Here is a 24,534-nt window from a genome sequence, read left to right as displayed (position 1 = left end):
TATATTTTTTGAGTGTACTTTTTTGGGTTCAAGTCCATAGGTTGCAAGTCATAACTTCTGCGATAAAAAGTAATGGTTTTATGCAGGAATAAGACCGGAACCGGAACCATTAACCGAAACTAACCGTTTTATTTTTAGTACCGGAACTGAAACCGTAACCGAATGAAAATTCTCTGTTATGAACCGAATACCGAAACGTTTGTACCGGTACGGTTGTGGGTAAAGTTGCTAAGTCAAAGAGTTTTCCAACTTTCAACTGTCATAACTTGATCAAAACTGAATAGATTTTCAAACGGAATGTCATTTTAATCATGATTTGGCCTCTAAATTTATTCTGCATTCAAATTTTGTTCATTTAGAAAATTTTATTATTTTCGACCAAAATTCGATTTCGATGGTAATCGGTAAGGGTCCCCCCTTTGAAATTTCGAAAATTCAAAATTTTAAATCTCAAGTTTTCACTTTTAATCAACTCCTTGTATCGTAATTAGTATAAAACAACACTTTAAACTTGATTCTGAGACCTTTCATTTTTTTTGTAAAAAATCATGTGAAATTGAACAAAAATTTTGACTTGTAAAGTGGTTAAATCCGCAGTCTGAACAACTTAAAACTGTCATAACTTGATCAAAACTGAACCGATTTTCAAGCAGAATATCATTTTGATCATGATTTGGCCTCTTAATACATTCTGCATTCAAATATTTTTAAATTTGTTCGTTTTTGCCCTAGGTCTGTTTATTTCGATGTCATATTTATTATAAAACGACATCCTAAAATTTTTCAAATTCAAATTTCAAATTCTGTTATATAATTAGTTTTTTTCATTAAAACTATCACTTGGCTGAACGAGCTCTTTCTGTTATATTTGACAAATTGGACTTATAAACAATAACCCGCCTCTCTCCCAGACAAATTCCTCTGCTGTATCTAACAGGGGCAAGATTAAAAATTTTGAACTTTCAAAGAACCTAAGGGGAAATCGACTGCATAAATTTGAAAGCAGAATGAATTTAGAGGCCAAGCCATAATCAATTTTGACAAAGTTATGAATGTTGGAAGTTGGTTTGGCCTAGCAACTTTACAAGTAAAAATTTGTGCTATTTGTTTTATATAAATGCAGAAAAAAATAATGCTTGAAAATATGTACCGAAAATGTACTGATGCAAAAGTTTCAATTTTCAGCTCTTGAAGAAAAATGTATTTTGGATACGTTTCCGGTTTGGGTTCTACAAATCAGACGGTTATTGCATAATATAAATTTTTGATTTATATATGCGGTTCTATATATTTCATATCGGGTTTATGTACAATATCATAACAATAACAATGAACAAAAAATGCATTTGGCAAATTGGCAAATTGGAAATTTTGGTAATTGTGATAAAGCCAATGGGTTAGCGGAGAGTGTGGCCGTAATTTGGGCCGCAGCAGTAGAGTGGGAGGATGGTGAGGGGACCATACAGCCGACAATGGATTTGGAGGTCCTCACCAAATCGGTGGGCAGCGACACGTCGAACAGTTGTTCGGTCCCGGAACACCACAGGTGGCTCATGATGATGTCTCGCCTCTAGCCGAGCAATACCTTGCGCATCATGAAGCCGCTGCTGGCGTTGGCATTGCTGCTGGACGTAGCCCTCGTTGGCCTCTCGGGCTCAATGCATTTGGAGGAGCAGAGGTACTGCAACAAGGGCACCCTGTATTTGCCACAGAAATCGACAAATTTAATATGCTCCACACGATTGTCAAAGAAGACGCCCTTGCAATTCGGATTGACACAACAATTGGCGCTATTTAGATACTCCACAAGAGTGCGAGGTACATCCTCCGGTCCCGGTCGCTGTCCACTTGCCCGGACAATGCGTCCAGCCAGCTCCAATAGCGTCGGTGGCTTCAGGGCCATGTCCTGCACGAAACGCACCACCAACGGATTATCACGCAAGCTCAGCTGTAAGAGAAAAGAAGGCAGCTTGAGTTGAGGTACAGCTCAAAAAGATTCAAATATTCACCTCGGTTAGGTTCTTCAGCGCCACAATGTCCTTGGGCAAGTGCTTAAGTCTATTCTTGTGCAACAGCAGCGACTTAAGGTTCTTCAGACGCGCAATGCTCATGGGCAGATGCTCGATGAGATTGTCACAGAGCACGAGTGCTTGCAGCTGACTCAGCGATCCTACCGACTCAGCCACCTCGCTAATCAGGTTGCCGCCAAGGGAAAGTACGTGCAAACTGTTTGAAAAGAGAGTAGGGATGAAGAGAGATTGATTAGTAAGTAATTCAAAAGATTTACGTTAGAAATTCTACCTTAGAATGTAAAGGAGTTTCGTTGGGCTTTAATTGGTATCGTGACGTTATCAAACAGGATTCAAAAAAGACTTTAATAGGGGTTCGATTGGGCTCTACATACTTATCTTGGGTTTTAGTTTAGTTGAGTCCTAAAAGAATTTTATTGATATGATTAAATAAATTTTTTACGAGTTTTACTGGGCTATGTTGTTTTTTAAAGGAAGGCTTTTCGAGGGATTTCTTTTGGTATAGTCAGATGGGACTTAGAGAGTATCAGAAATGGAAGAATTCGAAAAGGTTTCGGTAGGGCTACAATGAGGTTTGTACGGTTGAAATGCTATGAAATGAGACTGACGAAAATTTCCCTAATTAATTCGCTTGATATGATGGAAATATGTTTAAAGAGAACTTCCTTAGGGATCCTGTACGGTTGATATAGGGCTTAACTTGCTTATACCATATAGGGCAGTTGTTTTGTAAAAGCAGACTTAAAGAGGCTCATCTGATTTCAAATGAAGTGTAGGGTTTCGAATGATTCCCGAAATAATCCTGTTGATATGATAAGCTACCGTTCAATGAGAATTTTAAATGGATTTGCGTTGGTTTTCTATTGGGTTGTGGTACAGTTGGATGATTCATTTCTTATAGACAAGTTATATTGTGGAAGGCATGGGTGAGCAACTAATCGTCTGTGATAAATGAGCGCGGAAAATGTGATAGTATGAATGCCAATACCTTAGTTAAACCTCTGTGATAATAGAACTTTTGCTATCTGTTTGGCTAGTTACGTGTTGTTATTCCTTAGGGTGGCAGTAGGTTTTACCAGACTGTAATCTCTTGACTTTGGTCACGAAGTTTGGTCTGATAAGTAATTCTATATAGGCTCTTTTGTTTATTTATTATTGTGTTATTTTGTGCTAATTGTATTATTATAAATATACCCATACCCACACACATAATCGTGTGTGTATATTGTAGACATGCGTCTCTATATATGCATATATGTACCTTTATCAAGTACGTGTTTTCGATACGTTTTTGGTTTTACAATGCCCGCTCCGAGGCACTCGAAAGTGTCTCTTATCAGTCCGATCGGAGGACTGAGTGTGTTTGTGTATAAGTTCCCTCACAGATCTGCCCCTAGTCATAGGAATCTCGTCGTGATACGCTTGACAACAACATCAGTTTTACGCTTGTGGATTGCCGAATGGCATTTGGAACGGGTGGGGAGTAATTGGCGCTTAACTATTCGATTAATGGGTTCTGAAGTGGGTTGAAGGGAAACATTTTACACAACAGATTGAACTTCATTTTCCGATGTAGACAAAATCAAAAGGACGAGGTAAATCGTAGGAGATAGTAAGAGATCATCCGAATGCCTACACTGAGAAAAAGACCAACTTCTAAAATCAAGAACTTTCATCTTAAATATTTTGTTCTTAAAATAAGATTATTTTAAGACCAAATTACTAAAACTAAGATTATTTATCTAAAAAATCTTAAACTCTGACGATAAGAATAAAAATCTTAAATTGTTAGAAAAGTATATATAGGTACTATTTCGTATCAAACAAATGGCGGCCCCGTGGCGCTCTGGTTAGAAAGGCCGCTTCAGTTGTGAAGCAGTAGGCGGCGGTTCGAGTCCCACTCGTAAGAAATTTAAATAACATTTATAAAACTACTAAAGCAGAATAAAATCAAAATAAATTAAAATTTAAAAATAAAAAAAATAAAAATATACAAAAATAATTTTTATTTATTTTATTTTTTGATTTTAATTTTAAGAACATTTATTCTTGAAATAAGAACTTGGTCTTATTTATAATGTCTTAAAATCAAGATGTGTTCTATTATCTTAAGAATTTTATTTTCCCGACGCATTTTTTAGACCAAAAATCTTAGTTCTGAGACCAAAATCTTGATATTAGAACATTCTTTTTATCAGTGTAGGAAAGTCAAATAACAAACAAGATCAAACAGCATAACTTAAAAGTAGCGAAAATGCACACAGAGAGTAATAACTGATCGTTCCAGATCGAAGGTGACCCCTCAAAAACATAAGAAGGGAATGGACAGGAAAAGAGTGAGAAATAAAGGTAGTGATTTAAAAAAGATCGCGGGAAATATATTGAAGTGATCATGCAAGGGGGGCAAAGAGAAAGCCGAGATTGGTAAGACTCTATAAACAACACGAAATGATCATCAGTGATCGATGGGGATAGATAACTGAAAGAAACATATCAGAAAAAGTTAGGTGAAAAAAGAAGGTATTAATCGGAATCATAAAAGATCTTGACCGTACGATTATAAAGAAAGTAGTGATCGACAGAGATCGTAAGGGATCACTGTAAAGTAGTGATTGTGGAAGATTAACGTTAAATTGCTGATTTATTTCACGGAGATAAAAGTTGTTTTGTATTGCATTCAAGATTAGTTAACAGATAGACAAAAAGACAGATAGCAAGAGAGTGAGGGAAAGACTGACTCGAAGAGCGTAAGAGAGGTTGGGGCTAGACTGATCGTAATAGAGGAAAAGAGAAGACCACAGAAGATAAGACACAGACAGATCAGTTGGGGGGCCATTAAGACTGCGAGAGACGAAGAAAAATGAGAGATGCTTGGGCAGCTGTTAATCTTTCGGCGATCAGCAAAAAGACGTCAACTCACTCTGACTCTGACTTAGACAGGAACTAAGACACTGAAAGAGAGGGGAAGGGGAGAGAGAGAGAGAGAAAGCAGGACAGGGTATGTTTGATAATACTTATTGATTTCTGTTTACCTTTGCATCTTCCAAATATCCTTGGAGATACTCGAGATCTTGTTGCCGCCCAAATACAGATACTTGAGCTGTCGCAGTTCGGTGACCTGTTCCGGAAAGTGCGTCAATTGATTGCCACTCAAATTGAGCTCCTTTAAGGAAGATGTGCCAGCAGCATGATTATTTCCACTTAGTTTGCTCAGCAATGACTTTGGCAACGATGAGTTGGTCAACAGATTGTTCTTCACGATGAGCGTCACCAATGGCAATTGACAAATCGCATCTGGCAATTGGGTGATGGCATTTGAGCTCAAATCAAGTATTTTGATATTGACAAACTGTTGCAACATGCTGGGTAAACCCACCAAACGATTATGGTTGAGCAGCAGAGTCTCGATGTCGCCGCTCGACTTGACCAATGCCTTGTGGGGGGAACTTAGATGATCCTCGAGTGTTACCACATCCAAATTCATGCGACCAAAATCGATCGTTTTCTGCTCCCGCGAGTCCGTGTCCGAGCTGTCCGACGTATAGAGCTCCATCTCGAAGATCGAATCACAACTGGCGTTAGTTTATTAAATGTCCAATACCTTCTGCTTTATATATATATATATATGTATATATATATATTATTTCTTTTTTGTTAAGTATTTATTTATAATATGTATGTATGTTTTTGTTATTCAACCGTTTCTATACGAATCACGATCGCATTGCTCGCTTTTTGTTTAACAATTGCCGATCTACGGCGTAAAATCCACCGAATCAAACAAAAACAACAACAAAAAGCACGTCAACGTCAGCTTAAAAAAATATGTATAGATTTTATTTGTAGAAAGACGGAATGCGCGCTTAGCCACCACAGCACCAGCAACCAGAGCTAACCGATGACTGATTGCGGCAAACGGCAAATGCCGATGCCTCAACTCAATTCAACTCCTCAGCTGTTTCTGTTTCTGCGATGCCGATTCTCGGTCTTCGTTGCGCACGAGGCCCAACAGGCGTATGCGTAATATACATATAATAAACATATACATACATACGTACATTGTACACACACACACACACACAGTGGAAGCTCGGCTAAGCATGGGCTAAAGCATGGACAACAGTTTCATTACCCACGAGCGGCCAAAGGTGGACATCGCTGGACGTGGGTCAATCGAGAAGTTGAACTGAAATAGCATGTGAAAAATAATTTACAAATATGTGAAGTTTGCAGTATATATAATAATAATTCTTAATAAATAAACAAACTCGCAACATTTACAAACTATTGCCTTATAAATTAGCATTTTTGTGTTTTTTTACGCATCTATTCGAACTATAATTTATAATCATATTTAATAATAATTAATAAAATGTATTTATTTATATTCTCAACTGTATTTACAAGTGCTTGTCACTTGAATGCATTTGAATGAAGATAAAGTCAAGCCAATGCTTCATTTTTTAGTCTCTCTCGTAGAACAAACTCTTTCAAGTACCCAGTATAATAAAGTCATCATCAAATTAAAATCAAGACTTGCATTTGTGATTAGTACTCGTAATTCAATAATAATTTTTATTTGATTTCCAAATAAATAAGATTATACCATTATATTTTTATTATTAAAAGCTTTTGATTTGTTAATTGTTTGAGATATGAACAAAATGATGCATTTAATTTAAACCGTATATAAATATATATCAATGGAATTCATAACTCAGCAGAACTTTATTATCAACTTTCCCATACTTTGGGTATTGGGTACTTGGTCATTTATGATCCTAACTTATCAATGTTTTCCCCCAGATACTGTCGTATTGCCAAAGTTATCAAACGTCCCACTTGACTCCAGTAATTATTAATTGCTGCCCTCTACGTACATGCGTATGTATGTATTTATAATATTGTAGTATATTTATTAGTTAGTATATTCATTTTACTCTGTGTACTTAAGTGCCTCTAACGAAAGAAGACGGGGACACCCTCCGCTGCACTAGTTTCCCCCGGCCCGACAGTCTGCGACTTCGTGTGATTCTCTGAGTCTCAGCACATCTGGGGTGCAAAAAGTTGTTGATTATCGCTTCATTGGACCTTTTAAATACCCTGCACTCAATAAATTTGGCAATTGGGTAGCCTATACTTATGACAACGGTTGTAACAGTTGCAAGGATAAGAATCGGTTGAGTTATTTAAAAGCTATTCAACCGATTATTCTCATGTTCCTTGAAAAGATGTCAGTATCAATTGCATTCTGGCAACCCTATGTCGATACAAGGCTTCAATTGATTAATTTTTTGGTACAATTCCTGTGGAAAAGTTGCCAGGCTGAACTTAAAGTGTAAAGCTAGCAAATGTGGCAACGTTGTAAAAAAAAAAACTGAAGTCGCCATTAAGCTGTCAGGACATGGACATAAGTAAAACTAATACAGAGCAACTAAAGGGTAACTATTATTCCAGCATATTGCGCTGAAAGCAGTCGTTTTATTGCTGTTGCTTTGTTGTCTCTATCGGCGCCGTTGCTGATAAGGCGGCAAGCCAAAAATACAATACACAAATATGAGAGACGCGACGCGATCAAGCAGCGCGACTTTGGCAGCTTGATCAGTTTGCGATTTTTACATACAAACAAATATGTATATACACAATACATAGTATATTGTAAATATATTGTATGTATTTAGACATTTTGTACTTACAATTCAATCAAATGAAATTGGTGCAATTTATGAGCAGCTGGTATTCCAAGTGCCAATAACGGGGACAGTGGCGGCCGTTTGTCTCTGCCACTGGGAGGCTATTACCCGCTGGGCGCGTTTAAAAACGCTGGCAAGACGCACGCGATTTTTGCGCACGTTTCTAATTCTTTGAAATGTGCCTGTGTGTGGTCCTTATCAAACCTAACTGAATATGCTATAAACAAACAAAATAGTCCATATAAACACATTCATGTGTGTATATATAGCAATAACAGCAATAGATGGGCCAAAGATTAAAACAAGTACAATAAAAAGGCGACAGTACAATTTAATTAATGTCTTGTGAAATTGCTGCATTCAGTGAAAAAAACCACAACAAGATCACACACACTAACAAAGTGTCCAGGCATATGTTGATTATGAATTTCCCAATGTACGTGTACGCTGACGATTTTGACCCTGGATCCATAATCTATAATCTATTAAGCAAATCAATTATCAATTGTCTGTCGCGTCGTTTCCCATTGACTGCTTTAAGTGGCGACACAAGCTGCAAAATTCAGCATCAATAATTCGGGAATTTTGCTTAAAATTCGTCAGTATGCTTAGCCAAATTTAAGGAAAATTTCCCATAAAATACTAACGAACTTCACTATTTCGAAATCCAATTAAATTTTTTTCGTAACAAGCAGGTCTCACAAAAAAAGTTACGAAATAATGTAATTACAAAATTTTTATTTTAAAAATAATAAAAAAAAGGTTTAAAATAAATGTTTATAAGGATACCCCGTCATTTGGTGCAATTGCAGATCGTTGCATTGTCGGCTATTTTACTGTTTACTGGTACAAAACCTTGTCATATTTAATTTCATTTAATCTTAAGAATTCTAAGGCGCAGCAATGAAAATTAAATATCGCAAAGTTCACTCATAACTAGTACATAACATTCACATTTTGAAGTTTTTTTTAATCTTGATAAAAATTATTTTAAGTACATATTAATCTCACAAATATTATATTTGCATTGGTCTTATATACTCCGACCAAGTTTGTTTGAAATGGGATTATTATACAATTCCTGGTTATAAGCTTAACGCCTCTGTTGCCATAAATAAATAAACAAATAAATAAATATTTGTTAATAACTCTTTTTTTTAAAAGTAGGCAAACAAATAAATACTTCACTGTGTGATTAATAAATCGCGCCTTTTGAGAATATATTGAATAAAATTTTAATTCCATACAGCTGCAAGTGAATCACATCCTAAAGCTGTGCTACAAATATTTCAAGAGTTGCTTGCAGCCGAAAATGTAGCATACTTTAAGCTGTAATATTAAAACAACAAATTAAACAAGTTTCCATTATAATTGTTTATTATTATTATTAATTAAATAATTGCCTTGTGGTTTGCTATATTTTACAAAGTATACATTAAAAAAAAAAACACAAAAAAAAACATTTTTCTGATAGCAGTTGTTGGTTGTTTGTTGTTGTTTTTGTTCTTGTTATTTAGTTGTACATATAAATATTAAAGTTAAACGTTAATATTATTAAGTTAGATGTAAATGTGTTATAACCCACCCATTAAAAACTTTGCTATAAATGCCTTGGTGTGTGTATGTGTTAGTGTTAGTGTTTGTGTGAGTGTGTATGCTGTATGTGTGTGTGTGTGAGAGTGAGAGTGTACTGTAATTGTTGTTGCTCTAAAATGCATTCTCTTTAAAAACTGTGATTGTTTTGTTTGCTTAATTGGTCTGTTGATTGATTAAGATATGGATAGGTATACATAAAGATATCTTCTATAGGGATTTAATCAGTTTACATTTAAAGACAGTCTGTGTGTGTGTGTGTTTCTTTTGTGTGTCTGTGTGTATATCAGGATTAGCCTTTAGAAAAAATGACCTTGTGCAAAACTCTTGGCCCACTACGCGCTACGTATGTATATGTTTATATAGATGTATATAATAGATATATGTTTATATTTGTATATATACATAACTGTATATGTATACATAGTTATATAGTTTATATATATTGTAATATATTTTTTTTAATCGTATATTTATTAGCAAAAAAAAAAGATTCTGAACAAACAATTACATTTCGCTTGTTGTGTGTTTTTGATTTAAATGATTGATTGATGATTGATTGACGAGATGATTGATGATGACGACCAAAAAAAAAAAAACCGCTCTTAACTCAATACTGTTGTTGTTTAGTACACATTAGATGTATTAGCGTTAATTAGCTTTACTTACAGGCTACTAAGTATATTTTAATGTAATAATAATAAATTATTAATCAAATATGCTTGTGATTAGTGAGCAAGATAGGGGCAGGATGGATGTAGGGTTGAGGGTAGGCGATTATAATTGCTCAATGACTACCCGGCTGAGCAGCTGTTGGCCAAGCGATCTTGGCATCGATTCTCTTATAGGCCAACATACAGTGTTTGCCTTTTGCAGCGAGTCTCGCATCCTGCGGACATTCGGCATCAGTTAGCAGCGTCTCCTCGCCATCGACCAACTTGAAGAGTGCATAATCCTGCGGATTCGTAATGCGCGCCTTATGAGCGATAATCCTGCACACCTCCCGCGTTGTCGTATGCGGACGCACGGGCAAAGTGCGTGTCTGCAAGGATCCATTGCATTCATCGGGTATGATGACTCGCAACACGCTGGAGCAGGCGGGCAGACAGCTGGAACGCCACTAAAAGATTTAAGAAAATATTGATTAGTTGTCTGTATATCTATATATATTTATAATAAATAGGATAAAGAGTCCTAACAGCGACAATAACGTTAGCGCCAAAGCCCTAAATTTATATACAATTTTACAAGAAAACATGTAGTTTTTTAAACTATTAAAAATTTACATTCGTTGTCTGCCAAATTTCCAATCAAAAGAATTTATGCGATAAAATAAAAGAAATACGTATTTTAAAAATTTTCTATCTTTCAAATTTCCAATAGATTTTTGTTTTTGAACAAATATAGAAAAAAGAGCGTAGTGAAAGAAAAAATTTTAAAAAGTTAATTTTGTGTTACACAAATTATTCAAATTAAATGTAGACTTTTAATAAGGGATGAAAATGTGTAAGAACGGGAAAAAAAGTACATTTACTTTCTTATTGGGAAAAGGGTTATCAAAAATATCAAACTTCCAGCAAAAGAACATTTGAAATAAAAGCATAAAATGTGAAAGCTGAGAAAAAAGTCGTTACTTTGATCAGGAGAGTTTTTTTTATTTTATTCTTTAAGGCTTGTTTAGTGGGAATTTATTTTTGAACTTTATTTACTTTTCATTAGTTATTATTTAAATTTTCATTTACATTCAAAGTGTAATTTGTTTTGGATCTAATTATAAAATTGAGATATTTGAGGTAGGTGAAAAAAAACTGTGGCTAGAGTTATTGTCGCTAAAAATAGGAGTCGATACGAGTGTTTTTTGTACTTACGTCTAGGGAACCGCTGCCGCTCTCCCCCTCGGAAGCCATGAACGTCTTGAGCACCTGGACGGCACTGCAGAGGGCGGTGAGGTAATAGCCCGGCTCGCCATTGAGCAGCGTCGGTTGCAACAGACCCCACATGAATTCGGCCTCGATTTCGGCGCCAACAAATCCGCATTTGGCCACAACATAGACCAGCACGGGAAGGAAATCATCGGCTCCCAGTTGTTGGCCACGTGGACAACCCGTTGCATCGAACACCGTTGAGATGACGCAAAGGAAGAGCTCCAGTTTATCGAGTGGCAACTCGGCCTCCTGCAGGCGCCACAACAGATTGGCAATCAGACGCAATGCGGTCTGTGATGGTGGCGTCACAGTGGCACGTATGCCAAAATCTGTGGCATCTCGCTCACAGGCATAACGAACATTCTGGGCCAACAGCTGAATGTCCTCGCTGCGCTTGTAATAGTCCACAAAGATGCCATAGAGATGCTCGCGTAGTGGCAACACCACCAACTGATGCATCACCGTCTCCAGCATCGCATCGAGATTGAGAAATTCATCGGGCTTGAGACGAGCCCGAGCCGATTCCAATTCGGCATGGAATTTACCCTCGCCATGCTTAACCAGATAGTTCTTCATGCCGCTCATAAACTGACGCATGTTGCGCATTATCACCTGTGGCACCGCCTCCCTTGACTCCTTGGTGCAACTGATAAAGTTCTCAATGTTGCGGGCAAATGTCGAGCTCGGATCTTGGGCCAATTGCAGGGTATATGCACGCAGCGAGTCTCCAGGTCCCACGCTCTGTACATTGATCTTGTTGCGGGGGTGACCTGAAAAGGTTGAGAAAAATCAATTAGAGAACTGCAGCAGATTCTTAAAGATAGAGATAGCTTATTGTGTACTTAAGTACAGTGTAAGATGTGTAGATTTCAGTTGTGACAAAGAAAGACAGAAACAGATATTCTTCTAGTCATTGTCATTAGTTTCAAGTGATAAAATGAGAGCGAAGATCATTTAAGATCACTTAAGCAGCAAAAATTGAATTCAAAGGAGAACAACGATTCCGGTAGATGCATGACGATCATTTAAAGTTCTGTGTGGGAAAAAGAGAGCACAGATCACCAGAGATCTTTGCAATCTATGAACGAGCGGAAAAGAAAGATCGTCATGAGTTTAGAAAAAGATAGAGATGGAGATAGTTATTAAAGAAAATTGTCTTTCTTTAAATATCACTTCATTAACAGACATTGTTTTACACTTCTTTCTACGATTCGATTATAGATATTAAGATATTGAAAAAAATTGGAAATGATCGTTAAGAAATCTTTTACATTCCCTAAGAGCGTTACAGAGAAAGATCAATGAGATCGGGAGATTGAGAAACTAAACCATCTAAGCCAAACACTTATTCATATACCCATACTTTCAATGTCGTGAGGATCACTGAATTCTTGACAGATTCTTACCAAATAGCAGTCGATATATCAGTCGAAATAAACAGATCAATGGAGCACAGCAGCCCTGGGTTTGGCATACTCTCTCATCGGCACACTCGCAGTTCCGACGATAGCTTCTATAAAGACGTTGACTTTGCGCCTGAAGCGATATTCCCATCGCCTGGCATTCGACAATATGCGTCATGTTAAGCAATATATTGCCATGATCATCGAGATGAAAGAATTGCTTGATATCATAATGATCGCAGGTATTGCGATCACTCGGATGACAAATATCCTGGCTAGAGCTGAGATCCGTTTCTGGATTGGGATATGTCGTTGTGGGATTTGGACATTTACCAATGGCACCCATTATGGAGCCGGCGAGGGCTTCAGTCTTCAGTTGCTTGCGATTGATGCGGCAGTCTTTGAGCACCTGTTGCGGACAGGTAGCCGTCGTATTTACAGTTGTTGTGGAGCCGAGACTGGAGAAACTGCTGCTGGCATATTTCGATTTTTTGCAGAGCACACTGCTAGACAGTTGTTGTTGTTGTTGTTGTTGTTGCTGCTGCTGCTGTTCTTGCTGCATATCAATTGGCAGCACAATTCCAGTTTGTATATTATCCACAAATAGCAGCTCCAGAAATTTGCGTTTTCTACGCTTCGTTGCTGGTTTGAATTTCTCATCCAAATTTGTATTTATTACAGGTGTGTGTTGTGTTTGGTGTTGTGTGCGTTGTTGCAACAACTCTTCTTCAAAATCACCAGAAAAGAAATTCTCCTGCGGCGGATGCTCGACAATTTCCCACTCGGCCATAAAGCTGAGAAATAATGCTTCCTCCTTGTAATGTCGCACATGGACGGGATCATGAAAGAATTCTTCAGGCTCGAGGCGTTCAATGCGCTGTTCATTCAAACTGCATAATGATTTCGATAGATCCACATTATCGTTGCAATTATTATTTGCTGTTGTTGTTGTTGTTGGAGGGCGTTGGGGCGGGTTCACGGGATTTGCGCGCGACGATTTTTTGAACCAGCTCATGATGGATTCTATAACGATTTTTGCCAGCTAAAACGAATTGGCGAAAACGCAAGTTTCTCATCGGCACAAGCTCTCACGCTGTTATCGATCAATTGTTATCGATTGTCTGCTTCACTCTCCTTCCTTCTCTTTCTAGCTGTCTGTCTGCAATTCTTATCACGCAGCGTGTGACTCTCCGTGTGAGTGTGTGAGAGAGTGTGTGTGTGCGTGTGTGTGTTTTCGTGTTGTTGCTCTAAAAGCGGCCAATGCAAAACTAATGCTGAACTTCATATGCATTAGTTTATAAGACTGCAACCGCGTGCAGTCAGCGTTGACGTCAGCGTCGACGTCGCTGCCCCGACGTAAAGATAGCGCGACGTCGCCGTCAACGCCAGCTGAGGCAGCGCTCTAAATAACGCAGCGACCTCATTTGTCTGTCTCTCTCTCTCTCCCTGCTGCTCTGCCTCACTAATCCCGCCGCCCACTCGACCTGTCCTACTATCCTCCTACCTGTTCCTACCCTCCCCCTTGCTATCTCTTTTTTTCGCTCTCTGCCTGTCCCAGGTACCGCTACATCACGCATTTCCCGTATACCTTTGGGATTTCCCGGAACCGCAACTTGCAATCGCAAGTTACCTGCCACATCTTTATTTTTGCGCAAGTTGCACCAAGTAATAAGTACGTAATGGCCAAGGGAATATCGACCACCAGTTACTCTACACAGGAAAAAAAAACACTCTCATATTTTAAATTTAAAATTCTTGATTTTAGCATCTCGATATAATTCTTAAAATATCACTTTATGTTTAAAAAATGAAAATGATTGTGCATAAAGAACAAAACTATTATAAAAACGTCGATCGTCAAAATATTTTATATTTAGATACTCTAACACTAACTAAATTATTTATAATTATTCTTTTTTTTTGGACATGACGCTACTAATAGTTTTTTTTTGTAATAATTTTCAAGTTTATTATCGCATCGGAATGAAATTTTAAGGCCAACACTACAATTAATTTGGCAATTCTTTTTATTTTATTATTATTTTTATTTTTTTTAAATCAGCTTGATCTGCATATAAATAAATTGTGTACAGAGACAAGCACACCAAATTTGAAATCTCTAGCTCTTAAATCGAATTTACTGATCAAAACTATACTTTATTGTATCGCATAGTGAATAACTTTTCAACCATTTTCTATCCATTTTTAATGGGACGAGAGTACAAGAATATCAGGCAGACTTGCAGCCTGGGAGAAAAACTGTGTCAAGAGGAAATTGCAATGAATCACAGTTGCAGGGCAAAGGGAATGGGAGGGGCGAGGATACGCAGAGAGCACAGAAAGAGATAGAGAGAGAGAGAGAGACTAGAGTTGACTCACAAATATAAGACGAGACAGTACGCAAATGAATAAGATATCGCCACTCTATATCAATCTATGTATGTTATATATTATGAAGTTGTAAAACTTCATTTTAATGCTCGCTAATGATTTATGTTATATACAACTTTTGAGGTTAGATTTAGTCACATTTGAGGTTAGTTTACTGGATTTTGTATGTTACGATTAAAAGATGATATAAATATATATATATGAAATAATTCGCATTTATAGAGAAGAGATGTTTTAGTCAACAGTGTTTGAAAGCAGGATACCCTATAAAAATAGTTTTTTAAAAAACATTTGTTTTTATTATTTAATTATAATAGAGTTTTTAGAGTATATCAAGACACCGTTGTATATAACATGGAAAAAATTACAGGATTTTATTTGACACAAAATCTCACAGTGCACAAACCTAAATTATTTTTTATCCTGGGTGTAAGCTAACCAAGAAATTTATGGTTTTTTGGTTATATATCAATATTCCTTGTAGTTTATGAGCCCATCCCTAGCACTTGCGTCCATCTGTAACACAACTTGATGATGACTAAAGGGCGTCAAATAACTTAAGATACCTGATAAAGCGAACCATTCAATACGCAATCAGTACGTGTTCAGGTAAACAGAATTTTGCATTGGCTTAAGAATTCCACAGGTAACGCAGAGAATGAGCAAGATATCGAGAGAGAGAGAGAGAGACTAAATTTTAGAGTTGCAAGGCTATTGAGATTAAAAAATGTTGATTCATAGATCTAGCTTAGAGCTGGAAAACAGCTGTAAATCACAGCTCTGTTAATCATAGCGTAGACGATGACCATGTTGACAGTAGATCAAACAGAGTAAAGAAGGAGAGTGGGAGAGATCGAGCTCTATTTCTATATTATTTACATTGGTGTAAAGACAGTCTGTCTAATGTTTACTGAGAATGACGCCATCAAATTTAATGGGAGACAACAATGAAATATTGTTCTAAGCGTGCCTCCATTTTCTAGCATACATATAGATGCTATTATGATCTATTGAACGGAAGACAATGATCAGAGATCCCGAGTTTGTCTAGTTACAGTTTGCAATAGCACCTTGCAATTGCATCAGCTTTCTAAGACTCTTTTTTCTTTTTTTTTTTGCTGCGCAATTATGAAAAACCTTTTCAGAACTCTAGGATGCGTTTTTTTGAAGGTGTTTATGTGCGTCGGACATTATTGTAACATACAGTTATTTCCTCAAAAAAATCAAAATGGTTATTTTTTTTACAATCGGAGCTCAGTTTACGTTCTCCAATATCATGTAAAAATTTATAAAATTGTCACTTAAAAAGATAAATTATTCATTTTTGCCATACTTATAGTTTATTTATAAACGTTATTTCCTGAATATTTCAGATGGATAAAGTTTTGATTTATTGAAATTTAGTTCTCAGTTAACTTGAGTTAGTTAAAGGTGACCTTGAGCTACATTTGTTTTCGGATTTATTTTCTATTTATTTAAATTATTTGCAGTTGTTTTGTTATCCAAGGAAAGTTCAGCGAACTGTCTCCGTTATTGTTGTTATTGTTCGGGGATGTTATCGAGTTTTTTTTCCCGCTTATCAAAACGAAGTGCGAATTGTTATTAGCTTGACAACAACCTTTAGGTTGTCTAATTACATTTTATGATGATCTTCATGCAAATATCAACTGCATATGTGCATATATGGAAACGGTATCAGACACGTGCCCATTGGTCTGGACCAGAGTAGGAGTTTGTAGTGTGGGGAGGTGCTAAAAATAGTGTGCGCGTTTTAAAACGCGCTAAAAATAAAACGCGTGCGATATAATTGTGTGCATTTCATCAGACGTTGACCTAAAATAACAGTTGAAACGCATCTCTCTTGACAATCTACACATTCTACACTCTCCACGCATTCTTCACTGAACAAATTACGCATCCCATTGAGACGAGACACGGCGCGTTTTAAAACGCGCGCTGATAAGAACACTGCGGTTTATATTCCAAAGTGCAAGACGACGACAATTGCTCCAATATTTATATAGTAAGAGAGAGAAAGAGAGAGAGAGATAGACTCGATCCAAACTTATCAAATTTGTTTGGCTTGCAAACTGCGACGCAGTTAAGTCACAAGGTTGGAAAAGAGGGAGAGAAGGGAAAAGAGGTAAGTATAAAGAGAGAGTCAGAGAGAGAGAGAGAGAGAGAGATATAGAGAAAGGGAGAAGAGAAAATGGGAAGAATGCATTGCGAGCGGCAGATAAGTTTCGGCAAAGGCTTTGTAGTCTGCAGATCGTAGACTGTAGACTGCAGACCGACGAAGAAAAGAGAAGCCTACGACTGCGACTAAGACAGTGACTGATAGTCAACGCTGTGTGTCCTTAGACCCTGTACTTAAAAAGTACAAAGGGTATTTTAGGTTTATCGAAATGCAATATGTGTGTAACACACAGAAGAAGGCATTTCAGACAAAACAAGTATTTCTATGGCATATATAGTTATTCTTGCTCAATCAACAATCTGTATGAACTAAATTTTAGCTTTCATAAGAGCTAGACACACAACATTTGGTATGTAGATTCCTTTACATTCTAAATAGATTAAGTTTATTTGAGCATTTTTTCGCGCCCAAATTAAGCAAATAATGGAATTACGTGACGAGCTACATATCGCAATTGTTTAAGAAATACGGTACATAACTACACGGTCTCTCACAGTCCGGTTCGCTCGCCTGTAGTCTTTTCTACTAGTTTTATTTTTCTTTTTCCAGTTTGAGCCGGTAAAGTGAGTTCCTCGATGCGTCTTATTGATTCGCTTTGATGCGATTTGTCTTTCCCCAATCCGTAATCATCCATAATCCGTGATTCGTAAAACCCGTGTTCAATCCATCAATCGTTCAATTTGATGACGACGACGACGCGTCGTTCAGCTGCTGACTTGATGGAGGCCATGGCGCGTGTTTAACTCGTATGATGCAACAATAACAACTGATTGCAAATTGAGCATATTATAATGGATGAGGATCATCATCATCATCCTCAAGATGAGTTGATGCCGCCCCACTGAAGTGTGGCGATCCAAAGTTTCAATTATTGAAGATCAACAAGATCGTTCAAGTTGATTGTGAGCTTTGAGTTTAAAGCGAACATAAAGATCGTTTCCTGTTTCCTTGCTTCCATTTTGAATTCTTCTAGTTCATCTATGATTATTTTATATTTTCTTTATTCATTTATTTTTTGCAGTCAAGTCTTCCAACCTTGCGCTCATTTCTACTCTTAAAGATCACAGGGACACTGAGAAGTAGCGGCAGATCGCTTTCAAGATTGCACAGCCTTATGATCAGTTATAATAATATTATAAAAACTAAATAATCCGATTTTAACAAATGATCATCGACAAAAAGCGAAGTTAAGAAATTGAATGTTAAGCTGATATTGCTTATCATTTCTCTCGTGAAGCTGAGGGATCTTTATTAAAGATCCTAATTCTGCGATCACTATGCTATATGAATATTGATTGAGACTGAAAACAGTCATTCTATCCTTAAGCTGATATTTCTAATTTATGAGTAATAATAGATGACGCAAAGGAATGTCACTGCTTGTAAAAACGTGTTAGGAAAGAATAAACATCCTTAGTCTGAAAGTTGCTATCATCTTATGCATTTGGATCGATTCTTTAGCTAACAAATAATTGAATTTTTATCCATAAATGCGAACTTAGAATAAGTTTTTTTGTTCGCATCACTGATCATCATCGAATGAAACAAACTGGATGTTATTTCGTAACTGGAAATAGTATTTACCTCTTTGTTGATCTTCATTCTGCAGTCAATTTTGAGTGTTTAAAACTCTCAATAGATCTTTACGAACTTTAAGGGGAAAGTATAACCTTAAGTAAAGATCATTTTGGCAATAAATTGATATGGCTCTCATTCAACAAGAAAAAGAAGTGCTTATGAGCTTAGAGTAATATATCTTTAGTGATCACCTGATCATCATTTAGTAATATCTCCTAAGTGATTCTCTCTATAGATCATTTACCTGGTTTTCATTCCATTAATGTACTAAAATCGTAATCTACTTGTAAACAGTTTATTAAAAATTACTGATCACCATTTAGTAATATCTCCTTTGTGATCCTCTCTATAGATCATTTACCTGGACTCCATTTCATTAATGTACTAAAATCGTAATCTACTTGTAAACAGTTTATTAAAAATTACTGATCACCATTTAGTAATATCTTCTAAGTGATCCTCTCTCTATAGATCATTTATCTGGACTCCATTTCATTAATGTACTAAAATCGTAATCTACTTGTAAAACAGTTTAGTAAAAATTACTCACATAGTATCTCACGATCCCGCATGCTTGGATTTCTCAATATGGTCGCCACTTTAGGTCTAATTGCCTTGTTGGTGTTGGTGTTGTTGTTGTTGCTGCCAGCGCCTGCGCCGACGCTATTGCCATTTTTGTTAGCCTTGAGCGTGTCCTGGTTGCAGCTGCTGTTGCTGCCGTCTTTGGTGCTACTGAATTCCTCAATGATGGTGTCATCCTCCGATAATGCCGGTCGGCATTTCGACAGATGAATGGTGTCCGAGTTCATGGTGGCATCTGCAACTCAAATTAAATATTAGTTTATTAGTTGTTCCTCGAAAAGGATAATAGAAATGTGAGTCTTACCATCCTGCATGGGCATGATGGAATCCCACTGGGATGAGTCCCAGGGCTCTGAGAAAATGGTGCCATCATCGGACTGAGCTGAATCGATGCCACCGTAATAAGTCTGACAAAAGACGGCACAATTGCGCTCCACGTTGTCGTAGGAGGAGAGGCGACAACCGTTTTGGCTCTGGAATGACTTTTGGCTGCCATCGGTATTTAGTTTCTCCTTCTCTTGGGTCTGCAGAGGCATCGTTGTCATCGCCGTTGCTGCTTGGGGCGGCGTCGAGCAACGCACGAGCTCGGGAAGATTGAGATCGGGCAAACGTTTGGCAATGATCTGATGTACGGTTAGTGGTCGCTTCTTGGAACCATTTGCATCCTTATCCCTGCCCAACGAATTCTCCTTCTCCTGCCAATCGGCCGAAGTGTCATAGTCTACTCCACCTCCACCTCCACCATTTGTCTCCTGCTTGGCCATAAACTCCCAGCTGCTGTCCAGCTGCCAATGCTCGATGCGATTCCGTCCACGTTTCGCCTGCGGTTGTTGTGCCAATGGCTTTGGTTTCTGCTTCAGTTCATCCAAACTGCCGGCCAGCTTCTCCAGGTCGGCGGGCAGTAAAAGTGGTGCTGCCGTTGTGGCCACGCCTCCCTTTAAAGGCTCCGAATGCCTCTGATTGGCTGGCAACAATTGGCTGCGTTGCTGTCTCCTCAAAATGGCAGCTGCTGCACTGGTGAATCCCGCCTGACGCAGTGCATCCGCTGGCTCCGCATAGAAGGGACTACCCTGTTTGCTGCGCGATCCCGGCGTCTGTGCCGCCGTCGGCGTCGTATCGCCTCCATCATCCGCAGCACTGTGCTCCGTCAGCGATTGCGTCATCGCCGGCAACAGGAGACCAGCTCGAGAACGAGGCGGAGCATCGCCCGAGAATTGCAACAGTTGCTGGCTGCTGTCATGACTGTTGCTGTTGTTGTTGTTGTTGTTGTTATTGTTATTGGTGTTGTTTAACTCCTCGCTGGGCGACAGCAACTGTTGTGTGGGTGTGCTGGCTGCAGATGGAGTAAATGGACGGAGGAAAAAGATTTCAATTTAGATTGACTCATTTACTACACTGATAAAAAAAAATGTTCTAAACTCAAGATTTTGGTCTCAGAGCTAAGATTTTTGGTCTAAAAAATGCGTCCAGAACATAAAATTCCTTTTTTTTAAACAATATTTAACAATTGTTTGTTTTATTGAACATTTTTTTCTCATCTGACAACTCACAGGGGATTGTTTATCGTAGTTAATTTGTAGAATTAAAAATAGAACCACCGTAATAAATAACCTATCAATTTGCCAAAGTTTGAATAAAACATGAAAGCGATGCAAGAAAAATAATATTTCAAATAAAAGCACGCGTGTATTTTGTGATTACAATTGCGTTTTCAAATAAAAAAATTTTTTTTTTAAAAAAATCTCGATATTTGCAACTTGATCTACTATTTTCCGATATATCGACTACTCGATACTTATTTTTGGCGATTTTCTATTTCGATTTAAGACTCGATCTAAAGTTTGAATTTACATCACTAGTTTTCAGTGTACTTTCCTTTGATTGATCGATTTCATTAATTAATTATTGATTTGATCGATATTTGCTGAATGCTATATATTATGTAATATAATTGTTCTGATATTAGATATTAATATATCTTCCTAAATTATTATAATAATAATTATTACTTACGTGTCTCGGCAAGCAAATCGGGTCGTCGATCTAGACCGGGCTTGAAGCTGGTCAACAGACTCGCCCGATCGCTGGGATTGTGTGACCAGAGATCCTCATAGTCGCTCATCTTATCGCTCAAAGCACTGGCACAATACGGCACCGGTGGACTCTCCAAAATATCTGATTCCTGGTAATGCTTTGACTCCTTGCGTATACGTGATTTACGGGATTTGCTGCTGCTGCTGCCAGTGCTCTGTCCTGGTAACACTCCAGCGCCATTTGGCGTCAATGGCGAGAGAATCTTGCGTTGACTGTGACTGGAATCGCGACTCGACTGCGATTGCGATTGCGAGTGCCAGCGACTATCGTTGGAGGAGGACGTGCCCTGCGAGGACAACGTATCCTTGCACTCACCCTCGGGCGACAGACGCTTGGCAAATGTCTGGAACGTGCTCGTGCTGGCCTGGGAATTGAGAAGAGCATTGAAGGGATTGCTCGATGCGGGTGTTGTAACCTCAACAAATTGAGCGGGATTCGCTTTGGAATTAGCGTTGCCAGAGACGGGAGCAACTCCTGCACCGACACCAGCTGCATTTCCATTGTTCTCCATGGAGAATGTAACTGTTGTGGTCACTGTGAAATTGTTGGCCAACTGATCCGGCGAATGTGGCTTTGACCAGCGCATTGGCGGTGCCGGCGGCTTGAGATTCAATGTATTTGGTGGCTTTGGTCGCTGTGGACGCACTTGCTCCATTTCCGTAATGCTTGACGCTCCTGCTGTCGTTGTCTTGAACGTGCTCAGATTGTTGCTGCCGTGCGTTGCCAACGGTGGTTGCTGTGCTGCCTCCAATGGAGCCGCACCACCAACTGGTGCACCCGGCAGATAGGTCTGTGCATCCACCGGCGACATGGTGAGTATAACTGAATCCACCGAATTGGGACTCAACAGCTGTTGCATCTGCTGTCCTCCGCTCGTGGAGAACGAACTCATGCTTGAGTTTGTATCAGAGGGTGTGCCCGCCTGGCTAAAGAAACCCAACAGTTGTCCACTTCCAGTGGGACTAAACATGGATGGCGGTGGTGCCACCGCCATTTGTGGCGGCTTACCATCGCTAAAGAACGTTGCGGTGCCCAGGCCACTTGTCTCTGTCAATGATAACGGTGACTTGGCATCCAAGAGAATCTGTTGCTGTTGTTGCTCCACAAAAGTTGAAGCTGTTGTCAAACTCTTGCCGACAATGGGTGGACCCAACACTGCCGGACTGCTCGCATAGCTCCAGAACTCCTGACCCAACAATGCGAGAGATGACAGCTTCTTTCGATTGTTCGCCTCACGCAGCACACGAGGCAACATCAACTGAACCGGCAACTCATCGCAACACTGTGCATAATGGGCAATTAACGCTGGGATCGAGCCAAATTTGAAGCGTGAACTCTCCAGGCTCAAGATGTTATCCTGCGATTGAATCAGATAGTGTTCAATATATGGACCTGTATCCTGAGGCAGACGCACTGAAACCGCCATTGTATTCGGTTGACTTGAACCACGCACAATGAATGTCTGCAAAAATAAGAGATAAAGATAAAGAGAGAAAGAAGTATGAGTACAAGAGTTTTTTTTAATAAATTTATTTTAAAACCAAAAATATATGGACTTTATAAGTAATATCTTAAATAATTATTTATTTAAATGAGTTCTTAAAGAAACAATTACTAAGTACTGGTGACTGTCAATAAACACACAAACGGTAAGAGCTAGAAGGCTGAAATTTTCAGTAATTTTGACTATTTGAAAAATTCCATAAATTCACTAAATATATTCCAAGGCTCGCTGAACCGGTTCGGTTCGGGCTTTTGAGCAATCCGAACCGGATCATGAACCGAAACTTTGATATTATATACTCCGTGAACCTGAACCTGAACCGAACCAATTTCTTTAATAAAAGGTTCGGTTCGAAATAAAAATAATTACATACTTTTTGTTAGTGAAGTAATTATACATCGTAATATCGACAACTTTACTTTCGCGAAGGCGATTATCGAGTACTTCAACTCGTAATCTATCGAGTTGATTATATCGATTTCCATGAAAACATCTTAAGCACACTGGAGTTTGTGTTCATCGTAGTTCACTTGCAGAACTAAATGATCTACAAGCGAAACTTTTCTTGGAAACAAAACAAGTTCACTTACATAAATCATTTAAGCATAATAATAATAAAATAATAAGTCGTCTTAAAACATATTTAAAAAACACTTTTATAAAATAAGATTTTGATTTAAATTTACTTCGTTATTAAAATCAAGAAAAATTATATCCAATAAAAAAATTTTTTTTTTGCATTAAATTGAACCAAGGCTCGAACCCAAAACTTTGGTTTAGGAGGTATATAAACCGAACCTAAATCTTGCTCTATGGTTCGAACCATTGAACCAAACCTTTACAACCATACCAAATTTCTTGACAATTCACAACCGACTAACGCATTTTTCTCAAATAGTTGCAGCTTAGATTTATAGCTGACATTATTGTCAAAGGTGAAGTCTAGAAATTTGATTATTTCTATCAAGATTTCTCAATAAGATTCTTTTTTCCCAGTTCAGTGGAAGAAGGAGAGAAAAGTTGTTGAGTGAGATGTTGTCATAATTTCATACCACGTAAATCAGCGTCCCTTGTCGTCCCCTTTTAGACTGCCCCGCCCACTTTTCCTTTCGTTCGCGTTAAATGTTGCGTTAAAAATGCGCGCACATAAATTTCACATTTTCTCCCGGCATTTTCGAGGCGCCAAAACAATGATAAATGATAAATTGGTATTCCATGCGTCGCGACGCCTGCATGCAAGCATGCAACAAGGCAGTCCTATAACTGCCGCTGCCCCTCCAGCTTGCCACCTTTCTCTTTCCTTCACTCTCTATCCCTTCTCGCTCTCTAGCCGTCTGTCTGTGTCTTCATTTGCTTCTTTTGTCTTGGCGGGCAGTGAAAACTTTGCAGACGCTGCGACAACGCAGCCAAGTGTGTTGCAAGTGGCAAGGACCAAGTGGTAAGTGGCAAGTGGCATGAGCTTGTCTTGGACTCCTCTTGGACCTGGTCAAGTGGCAGGCGGTGTCCAGAATCTTGTCCGTTTTTTGTTAATCGCCTGCAAAAGT

The 24,534-nt window shown here is 38.3% G+C and overlaps 2 protein-coding genes across 3 annotated transcripts in view; both read right to left on the bottom strand.

Annotated features, from left to right (window-relative positions):
- Window positions 1–1,252: 1,252 nt before the first annotated feature.
- LOC117788847 (leucine-rich repeat-containing protein 58) lies at window positions 1,253–5,950 on the bottom strand. The gene is made up of 3 exons (XM_034627751.1): window positions 5,063–5,950; window positions 2,010–2,226; window positions 1,253–1,948 (listed from the first exon to the last, which is right to left on the bottom strand). Exons 1-3 carry the CDS (start codon window positions 5,581–5,583, stop codon window positions 1,571–1,573), a joined length of 1,116 nt encoding a protein of 371 aa, XP_034483642.1. The 5' UTR covers window positions 5,584–5,950; the 3' UTR covers window positions 1,253–1,570.
- Window positions 5,951–9,807: 3,857 nt separating this feature from the next.
- The window catches only part of LOC117793638 (protein sprint), a 129,070-nt gene continuing 114,343 nt past the window's right edge, over window positions 9,808–24,534 (bottom strand). The window contains exons 7-11 of one of the 2 annotated variants that reach the window (XM_034634006.1): window positions 21,406–22,948; window positions 19,697–20,725; window positions 19,361–19,627; window positions 11,185–12,011; window positions 9,808–10,436 (exon numbers count right to left, since the gene is read on the bottom strand). In XM_034634006.1, the coding sequence (XP_034489897.1) occupies window positions 10,104–10,436; window positions 11,185–12,011; window positions 19,361–19,627; window positions 19,697–20,725; window positions 21,406–22,948 (3,999 nt within the window). In that variant the 3' untranslated portion in view covers window positions 9,808–10,103. Of the gene's footprint in view, window positions 10,437–11,184; window positions 12,012–12,647; window positions 13,948–19,360; window positions 19,628–19,696; window positions 20,726–21,405; window positions 22,949–24,534 lie in introns of those variants that run through there. The other variant, XM_034634007.1, reaches the window with a different exon arrangement.

This window comes from Drosophila innubila, chromosome X (genome assembly GCF_004354385.1).
Source record: "Drosophila innubila isolate TH190305 chromosome X, UK_Dinn_1.0, whole genome shotgun sequence".
Taxonomy (NCBI): Eukaryota; Metazoa; Arthropoda; class Insecta; order Diptera; family Drosophilidae; genus Drosophila; species Drosophila innubila.
The sequence above is the reverse complement of the archived record's forward strand: the minus strand, read 5'-3'. Positions and strand labels throughout refer to the sequence as shown.